A 10151-nucleotide genomic window follows, 5' to 3' on the forward strand; every position below is an offset into this window, starting at 1 on the left:
GTTTGTGTATTCTAAAAGTGTTATTTTCATTCTATGCATAGAAAGATGCATATTGGAAATACTTCAAAAGTGTTATTCCCACTAAAGTTGATTTTTATAAAAGTGTTATTCCCACTTTTAGAATAATAAAAAATTTCTAATATGCATCTTTATAATGCTTTTACAATAAAAATATTTCCAATATGCATCTTTCTATGCATAGAAATCAATTCTAATGAAAATAACGCTTTTACAATAAAAATATTTCCAATATGTATCTTTCTATGCATAGAAATCAATTCTAATGAAAATAACGCTTTTACAATAAAAATATTTCCAATATGCATCTTTCTATGCATAGAAATCAATTCTAATAAAAATAACGCTTTTACAATAAAAATATTTCCAATATGCATCTTTCTATGCATAGAAATCAATTCTAATGAAAATAACGCTTTTACAATAAAAATATTTTCAATATGCATCTTTATATACATAGAAATTAATTCTAATGAAAATAATGCTTTTACAATAAAAATATTTCCAATATGCATCTTTCTATGCATAGATTGAAAATAACACTTTTAGAATACACAAACGGAGGGGATTACTCTTTTTGAATAACATAAAGATAAAACTTATTTCCACAAAATTTAAGAAAATTTTGCCATAACCTCCTTTGTATGGCTGACCATTTTTCAAATTTTGCACTCTAAATCTACTTAGAATTTACCCCAAGATGAATTTAGCATTATTCTAATTTAATCAATTCCTATTTTTTTAAGAGAAATTAATACGAAAAGTTTAACTCTATTTATTTGATCACACATCTTGGATAAAGAAGGGCTGAATTCAATGAAGAGAAGGGGGAAGCCTTTCCATCAAGGCATAACATCCAATTTCAATTTTAAAAGAAGCAAGAAATTATAAAATCTTAGAATAGAATTAGAAAAAAGTAGAATTTCTAACTTACATGGGGTTTTGTAAGCTATCCTTTGGCTTGAGGGATTTAGGGTTCTACTCTTGCTTGGATCAAGAGTGGCCACCAATTCTTTGTAGAGGAAATTGTCAAAAACAAGTGAATTATCAATGAATTCAATGTTTTTGGCTCTGGGGAGGAGTAGAGTAACAGTGCAAATACTATTAACCTTTACAAAGAGGGAGGCTTCTATTTATAGGAAAAAGTGAGCCTCTACCCAAGCAAGCTGATTCTAAAATTTTCCAGATCAGTTTGGTCACTTTTTGACCATTTTTAGGTCAATTTAGCTTACTTTTTGGATCTAGTTGAAACAGGAGAGAGGAGAGATAAAAACATCTCATTATTTGTGAGAGTTTAAAACTCATCCACACATGTGAAATAGGCGCCTCCTTCATGAGGGGAATTCCCCACACTGAGGTGTCAAAAATACATCATTTCCTCTAAATATCTCTTCTTTTTTAACTAATAACCTTTTCCTTAGTCAACTCTTCATCTTATGTGAGTATTTAATCATTTTTGAGAGATTTTTCTTTTATTATTCAATTTATCTCCTCCCTAGATTTGGATTAATCTTATTGGTCCATAGGAACCTTAATCCAAAAATTTTAGAAAATCTGGACCCTCAAGCTAAGGTACTTTTTACCTATTTTCAATTTATTCCAATTGCACACTGGAAAGTTCTTTTTGAATTTCTATTTCAAGGGAAATCATTTTAATAAGAAGGGATATTTTTCCATCCAAAGATATCTAGAAACTGAATTATCTCTCTCCTATAACATTTTCTCTCTCTAGGCCAAAACAGATAGAAACAAGATCTGTTATTATTCTGAAAAGGGGATTGATTACAAGGAGAGAAACTGGACATCTTGAGGGGCTGGGGGGGGAATCTTATAGTATGGAAGCCAAATACACTCAAGCCCGATATATAATTGTTGGCACAAATTATTGCACCAAGTGGGTAGAAGCTCGTGCAACCTACAAGGCTGATGCCTCATCAATAGCTAAATTTCTCTATGAATCAGTGATCACACACTTTGGTTGCCCTCTTGATCTTGTTGGCGACAACAATGGGACACATTTCATTAATGAGGTAATTAAATTCCTTTTACAAGAGTTCCTTGTTGTCACCCCCCAGAGGAAGTCCTCCTTCCCATATTACCCACAAGCGAATGGCCAAGCTCAAAGCATAAACGAAATCCTCTGTGCCTTCCTTACCAAAACTGTGAAGGCCAGCCGTCAATGATTGGGAACAAAAGTTGCTGGTGGCTACACTTTGGGCTTATCAAACTTCATACAAGGTAGCAACAACGAATGCTACCCCTTTTAGTTTAATCTACGGTACTGAAGCGGTCATGCCTATGGAGTTCTTAGTCCCTAGTCTATGTGTCGCAGTGCACAAAAAATTCACTGAAAATGCCTTGAGCTATCGCTTATTCAAGCTTGTAAAGCTTGATGAAACACGCCTCTTTTTAGTCTATAATATGATTGTAGAGAAGTTAAGGCACAAAAAATGGTTTGACGACACCAACTCAAAGATAAACAAATGAATGAGAGAGACATGGTCCTCTTATTCAATACCAAAACACACAAGAAAAAGCTGAAGATCTGAGGCTTAGGACCTTTCCTAGTCTCTGAGAAAACACCACAAGGTGTTGTGTGCACTGAAACACTTGATGATGTTGAGATGGCTGGTTACTTCAATGGTAGTAAACGTAAATGCTACTACGGGCCTCTCATAGAGGCCACCTTAAAAGCCATCCATGATATATTTTTTTTTAAAAGAAGGACCATGAGGATATGAAAAAAATTGTGCAAGAAGAGGCCAAAGCAAGGCAAGCCAAGCTTAGGCATCATGGTCCAAGTGGTTGACTTCTTAGAAGAAGAAGATTGGGAGGTGAAGCTAGCTTGGTTGTGGTCCAAGTGGTTGACTTAGAAGAAGAAGATTGGGAGGTGAAGCTAGCTTGGTTGTGGTTAGGAATGACCACCCCATCAAGCTTTATCCAAAAATTAGCTCTTGTTGATACAGGCATTAGTTACAATTTAATGTCATATGAAACTTAGTGTTCCCTCAGGGAATCCACACTAAAAGAAACCCTTGCTCACTGTCACAACAGTTGCCTCACAGCATGTTCATTGCATTGGCACAACCACACTCTTATTTCACATTAGAAATAATCCCTTGGAAGGGAAGTTTTATGTGACTCTTGTAGGAACAATGCGTGAAGCGATCCTCCTAGTAGGCAGAGGGTGGATGGGATATAACTGATGCCACATTGACTGGGATGCACAAACGGCGACCCTATAATTGGCTTCAGGCCAAGTTTCTGTTCTCATGACACATGAGTTGCCAATCCCTGCTGCTTTCCAAGGCGAAGCACTCCCCACTCCACCGCCTACTATCATTCAATCACCTCACCTCACCACATGAGTTGCCAATCCCCACTGCTTTCCAAGGCGAAGCACTCCCCACCCCACTGCCTACTATCATTCAGTCACCTCACCCCTACCAATCCATCCCCCTAAAAAAAGAGATCATTACTCATGCCAACCACACAAATGCCTCTCCCTCCCACACCACCATCATGCACAGCATCACCTCATGCTCAGATTGCCACTTTGCAAACTGCTGCCCCATCAAGACGCACTAACCCCAACTAAGAAAGCTAACACCACTAACAAAATTCCCCAACACTCATCATCTCGCCTTTGGGTTTCTAAGAAGCTCCTTGCAGGACAAGGCTCCTTTGGGTTTCTAAGAAGCTCCTTGCAGGACAAGGCTACTATGAAGGTGAATCACACTTGTGAATCCCTAAAAGATCCAACCACCCCCCCTTATCCAGAGGAATCTAATGTTCCTTGTCCCTCATGTTGATAACCAATTCGTCAACCTCAAGCCTACATGGTATAGGATAGGTGTAGGCCCAAGAGTTCTATCCCTAAACCAAACCCTCAATGTCAACCTCCAAAATCAACTCTTTGGTGGATCCCAAAACCTCTTCTCCACACCCAACACTTTTATGAGGGAAATCCTCACATTTGGATCCCTAAATCTCCCGAACAAAAACCCCCACCTCGTGTCACTCCATCGTCTCTTAGCCTAAAATGGATGCCCAAGGCAACACCTACCATAAGGGCTGCTCAAGATAAAGGTAAGTAGAAACTCCAAATTAAAACCCCCATGCTGCTCTGCTGACAGAGTTCCTTACAGATATACCTTCAATGTTATCAGCGACCCCTCCACCACTCATTGTAAGGCTGCCACCACACAGGGTACAACAATGCCATCATTAGCTCCATCAGCCCTCGGGCACTTCCTTGCTAACCGCCGCTTCTAAACTCCTCAATGAAGTGACTTCCACTATCTCACCAACACCTAACTGGAATTGAATCCTTGTCTTAGCGAACTAGGCTTGCGAGTACAAAATCTGCAAAGGGGTTCTCGGCATACCCTATGTGTACAAAAACCTTAAAAAAAGAAGCAATGGGCATTCCAACTTTCCCACGCCCGTCTGCTCATGTTCGAACTTCCTTCCTCAACAAAATTCCACGCCCATTTGCTCATGTTCCCGCACTCATTTTATGTGATCCCACAGCTGTTCCAAATCCTTATCAAGCCCATAGCCGTTCGAGGTCTTTTGTGAACATTCCTTCCTAATTTCATGAGCAAACACCCATTTGCTCATGTTCTCGCACCCATTCATTGAAATCCCATGTCCGTTTGCTCACATCGTGCAACTGCCTACCTGTTTTGGGTCCGCTTCCTTCAGCCATTCCTTGATAGTCACACATTTGTTCCCTCCTGGACTTGCCACATCTATGCTCTTCTCCCAGTATTATAAATATGGGCTGCCTCTCTATTTTCTCACTTTTGCCTCTCCCCTTAGCTAAACTCTTGCAAATTTTTCTCTTGAGCACTTACACTCACCTGCTAGCCTGCACAATGTCAGACATCTCTAACTCCACCTAAGAAGTTCTTTGTCACACTTCTATCCGGAGGAAGATACCTACCCAGTTCTCTCACCTGGGTGTTGATGAAGCAGATCAATGAGCACACTGTCCATTCCCTTATGAAAAATAATCATAAGGTCAAGCATAAGCTCTTGTACTTCACTGGACCCTGTTACTACAGAGCTATTTCTTTCGATCCCACGGTGGTGCAGAAGCTTGAACAGCTCGGCTTGGGAAGACTGCCTACCTTGGAACCATGGGGCCTTGACCTTTATAATGCATTGTTTTTCACAGAGACCTATGATGCCAATCAACACACAGGAGAGATTTTGGACGATACTTTGGTGCTTCCTCATATGGACTAGCCATATGTCTGCCTCAACAATGCCACAAAGCTCACCAGAGGCTTGTATAGGGGGGGTGCGTCAATACAATGAGCGTAAACCAATGAGCGTTACGAGCAAGGGTATTTTATGAGCAACAATTCCGAGATAATAATAAAACCTTATTTCCCTATGAAATACAATACCTCCTAAAAGAGGAGCCACAAGAATATGCTTTAACTGGTTGGCTGCTTGGAAATAAATAGGCAAACAATTAGGTCCTTGTTACATGTTTGTAGTCAACACAGAGAAAAATTTTGAAAAACGCATCATCAACAAAAGTATTATAGTTGGATTTAAGAGATATATTGGGCAAATTTCATCATGTCTAGGACTATGTGCAATTTTAGTAAAGGTCCATGAATGTGATATTAAATCATCTAAGTTGCCAACAAGAAGGTTCATTGTTCTTTAGTTCAAGTGAGAACCAAATTCATGCGATGTGCATGATTTCAGGGTTCTAACATCTCTAGCCTCAAACATACTCATGTATCTTATGAAGCTACAGAAAAACATTAATCATCAAGCTACAAAAAGTACCAACAAAACAAGAGAATGGCTTGTGAATCCTTTATGACATAGACCTGCAATCCACCTAATACAAGAGTCAAGTAATACATCATCTATCAAGCTCAAAAAATGAAGCTATGAGTCTGTGTGGGGGGGCAGGAAAGCATGAATCCACATAATCCAAAAATAGCGCTATGCAAAAGACTACTTCTCATTTGCTTCATCATCAAGAAAAATACACCTTCTCCTACGTTTCTCCCGTCCCAATGATCGATCATCCACAGTGGTGCTTGTCATGTGTATTGCCATTGCCTCTGCATAACATGGTAACTCACTTTAAACTTCCATGACAACATCAAAGAAAAAGAGAAAAGAAAAATGTAATAGAAAGACATGCATGTTTTACTTACTAGTCGGATGGTGCATCATGCACTTCATAATCACCAGAGGATGTGTCACTTTCTCCAAGGTCTGCCACCTTTTTTGTGCCATAGATCTCCTCTATATATGGTGAAAGGTAATCCTTGCATATCTCCTCATCATTATCAATGACCAAGCAACCACGGCCGGTGTGCATAGATGCCTTTAATATAGGCCCTGTCCCAGCCCCCAACTCCAATATTGTACCTGTTCGTGGGCAAAGAGCCTCAGTAAACATAAGCATATGAGAGGGACTCCTCTCTAGAATCCCTCGCCAACTACCACTTTTTCCACCACGTCGTGCTCTATTGCTTGAAGGTAAGTAATGACCAATAATCTCACAAGAGAGGTCCTGCTGCAAAATATTTCCCACCTACAAATTGAAATACACATAGTATCAAGTGATCACATTCAAAAGTAACCTCCAATCATTTAAATTCAATGCACTCCTAATAAGTACTGAAAGTGTCATCCAACCTTTAATGCACTCTCACTATTGAAAGGAGGATCCTTTCCCCTCTTGTGGAATGCCAAAGCATAAAATACATTCACCTATACAGGCAACAAAGAAAAAACAACACAATATTAGATGACAAATAGCAAGAATTAACATTCAAGTGAATAGACTTAAACCTTTTGCATATGTCCATGCTTTTGTAGCAGAGATAATGACTCAGAGCTCTCCATAATCCATCTGAAACCTAGCTCCAAGCCTGTACGCTTTGCAAAGCGCTCCACAGAAACAAGAGAAGAACTCAAGCAAAACACTAAGACCCATCCCATATCATCCATAACACATGATGCCGCCAATAGAGAGAACTTCATGTGGTCATCTGTAAGGACATTCCATTGTGGAATACCTTGAAACCCATGAATAGGCAAACCTGCATATTAATCATGTATATCAGCAAGTTCCTTTTACACAAACACCATCACAAAAAAGGAGTATACATCAAAAAAGTTTTACCAGTAGGAAGATCAATGAAAGTAAGGTCAACACTCCAACTACTTGGCTTGGAATTTCTCATCTTTGGACCTCCACCCAAACGCACATAAAACTCCCTCATAAAAGCAAACCCCTCATTGAAGTTTCCGGATGCAAACTCTTTTCCAAGCACTATGTAATCGTAAATCCAAACCTTCGAATGATTTTTGACTCCATGCTTCTCCACGAACAAAAAGCTAGAAAGTGGAGCATACACCATAGCTCCCTTGGTACTTGTCTTGTGTGCTATAGGACTCTCCAAATTACGCGTGTCTATAGATAGTATGTCCAACAAAAAAATAAATTAATAAAATCCAGAAAACTATTAAAAACAAATATTTAAATACAGTCCAGAAGAACCCAATGTTACCTTTTATTACATCTCCCTTTTTTTGAGAGGGACGCCCCTTGTTTTTTCCCAAAGCATGCATCTCTAGCTCTTCTCTCTCTTTGATAGATTTCAACTCTGCCTCCATTTTCTTCCTTTGCTCCTCTGACATCTCACCTGATGACCCAGAATCAGATTTGCATTCTCCTTTTAAATGTTGAAGGTATCTCTCCTTCTCCTCCTCTAGGCACTCTCCTTTCTTCATGTCAATCCACCAAGGGCAATGCTTTCTCTCCCAATCCGTCAAGATAAAGACTCCATTAGGATCTTTACCTTCACGAAAGATGGAAGAGGTATACATACTATAGGTTGGAGGAGAAATCACAACCCAAGCCTTGCATATGTCAGGCAAACCATTGATTGTTTTCTTGGCTATTAGATGCATTAAAAACCTACAAAAGAGATATAATAAATCAACTAAAAAATAAACACGGTTCATAAGATTTCAAGAAACAATGAAAAAAGAGAATTACCTATAAACCAACCGTCTTGAGGAGTTTTTTAGATCCACATGCTTGGCCGACGGAGTTGCCACACTCATCTCTTTCTGGAGTTCATAAAACAGCACTCCTCTATAACGGTTTACAATATCTGCAAAGTAAGTCTCTATGTGCACATCGACAGGTAGCTCCACCTTATTCACCCCCTGAGTAGAATCTACCACTTGGTGTAGAAGCCGTGTGGCATCCTCCAATACCTGATCCATCCAAACCTCCTTTGCAAGCCAAGGAATGTAGTGGTGATCTCCAAGTGGCATACCATAGCTCTGCCGAAAGTTCTCATCTGCACCTAACATCTTTAACATTTTCAGCTTGAGATTTTGGGAACAAGCAGCACTAGAAATGGCATAAAGTTTCTCAATTGAGATCTTAAACTTCTCATCCTCAAAGGGCAGCTTCCATAATACATTGAACCACTCCTCTGAATTAGATGGATTTACCACCGAAAGATTCTGTGCCACCAACAGAAAAGAATTAGAAGAAGAAATGATTGTGATGCCAAAGAACCAAAAGCAGAAGATACAAACCCGTGTCATCCTTCTATTATAGGATTTGACGACACTCCTCCTAGCTAGTGTCTCAGCCTTAATACGCTCATCCTTTGCCAAGCTTGAGGGAATCTTCTTAATTGCCAATTCTAAATCTGATTTCCATTTATTCTTCAAAAAATAACAGCCATTAAAAAAACACTTAATGACAAAGATAGCAAAGTAACATTCTTAACCACCTTTATTAAGTACTTACCCCATATACAATGGGTCCAAGAATAGCTTGAGTGAGAGGATACCAAACTCGCCTTCCAGATTGTGCCTCCCTAGACCTGGCCTTCTCCATTGACCTCTTATCTTCTTCCGTGAAGGAGTCAGTGAAATTAGATGCATCAAGAGAGCAAACCGTGCTTGTATGGAATAAGTAATCTTTGAGGTTTGTCTTTACAATAGCCTCTTCATTCATTCTTCATGAAATAAATAGAAACAACCATAAGAACTAATCAAAACAACCATAAATACAATGTTGAATATACAAAATGTTGAATACTCACATGTTTATTCTTTGAAGTGCAGCGATAAGCCTCATCTCATCTTGTTGATTAGGCACAATGAATTGCGCCATAACTCGAACATGTCTCTTCTTATCATTACGATACATCTCCTTGATGCTCTCAAGCCAAGAAGCGGTCCTGTGATTTCCCTCCCAAACATAAAACATCTTTCCACTTAACATAGACCACTCATCTTTAGATGCAATCTCCTCCTCAAACTCTGCATTGACAAGCTGCCAGTTTTTGTCCCATGTCTTCATGATATCTTCATCCACATCCTTTGTGCTGCCATCTGGTAGATTTATGGAGAGAACAAACATACCTTTCATCATCAAATATCCTTCCTCTTCAAAAACCTTCTTTAACAATGAGAGATCTTTTCGAAGCTCTCGCACCCTCTCGTTGACCAAGCATCTACACAGAGGGATCAATGGAGGCATGGAACCCTGATTAAGTGCCAAGCTGTCTATGAACTCAGACCCATGTGGCTTGATGATGGATTGTGGAATAAGATCATCCACATCTTTCTCATCCTTGTCACTAGAAGCATCAACCTGTTGTTGAATCGGTATGAAAGGCTCAGTTAGAACTTTGTCTCCAGCTTCTTTGCTAACTTCCTTTTGAATGTGACTCCCTTGACCACTCTCTGCCATTTCAATGGTCTTTTCACTGCCATCACTAGGTGGAGATTTTCGCTTTCTTCCCACATTCTTGGCCGTTGATGTCTTCCTTTTTCCAAGAGCAGGTGACTACAAAAGACATTAAGAGCAAGTGATTATACAAGACATTGTTCTTTGCAACACTATTTCGCCAGCGAAATACATAAGGATGGAAAAACACTTGACATTACATGCATTCAGAGTTGCATAAGACAAATTCACAAATTTCAAGGCATTCATGCACCTCAATTAACCAAAACGAGGAAATTTCAAGGCATAAGAAAAATTTCATAACACATACATGTGAAATCGAAAAAGTCTTCATCACAAATACCTTTCCACATTGCATTGAGTGGAG

At 39.3% G+C, this 10151-nt stretch overlaps 1 protein-coding gene across 1 annotated transcript; it reads right to left on the reverse strand.

Annotated features, from left to right (window-relative positions):
- Nucleotides 1-5679: 5679 nt before the first annotated feature.
- On the reverse strand, nt 5680-9574 carry LOC147621929 (uncharacterized). Its single transcript, XM_086823650.1, has 11 exons — nt 9135-9574; nt 9072-9079; nt 8837-8937; nt 8620-8751; nt 8232-8544; nt 7575-7832; nt 7187-7477; nt 6853-7103; nt 6697-6771; nt 6210-6592; nt 5680-6133 (listed from the first exon to the last, which is right to left on the reverse strand). Exons 1-11 carry the CDS (start codon nt 9572-9574, stop codon nt 6004-6006), a joined length of 2382 nt encoding a protein of 793 aa, XP_086679776.1. The 3' UTR covers nt 5680-6003.
- Nucleotides 9575-10151: the final 577 nt, after the last annotated feature.

The sequence above is a fragment of the Cibotium barometz genome, chromosome 29 (assembly GCF_041138505.1).
Source record: "Cibotium barometz isolate CiBa-2024 chromosome 29, ASM4113850v1, whole genome shotgun sequence".
NCBI lineage: Eukaryota > Viridiplantae > Streptophyta > Polypodiopsida > Cyatheales > Cibotiaceae > Cibotium > Cibotium barometz.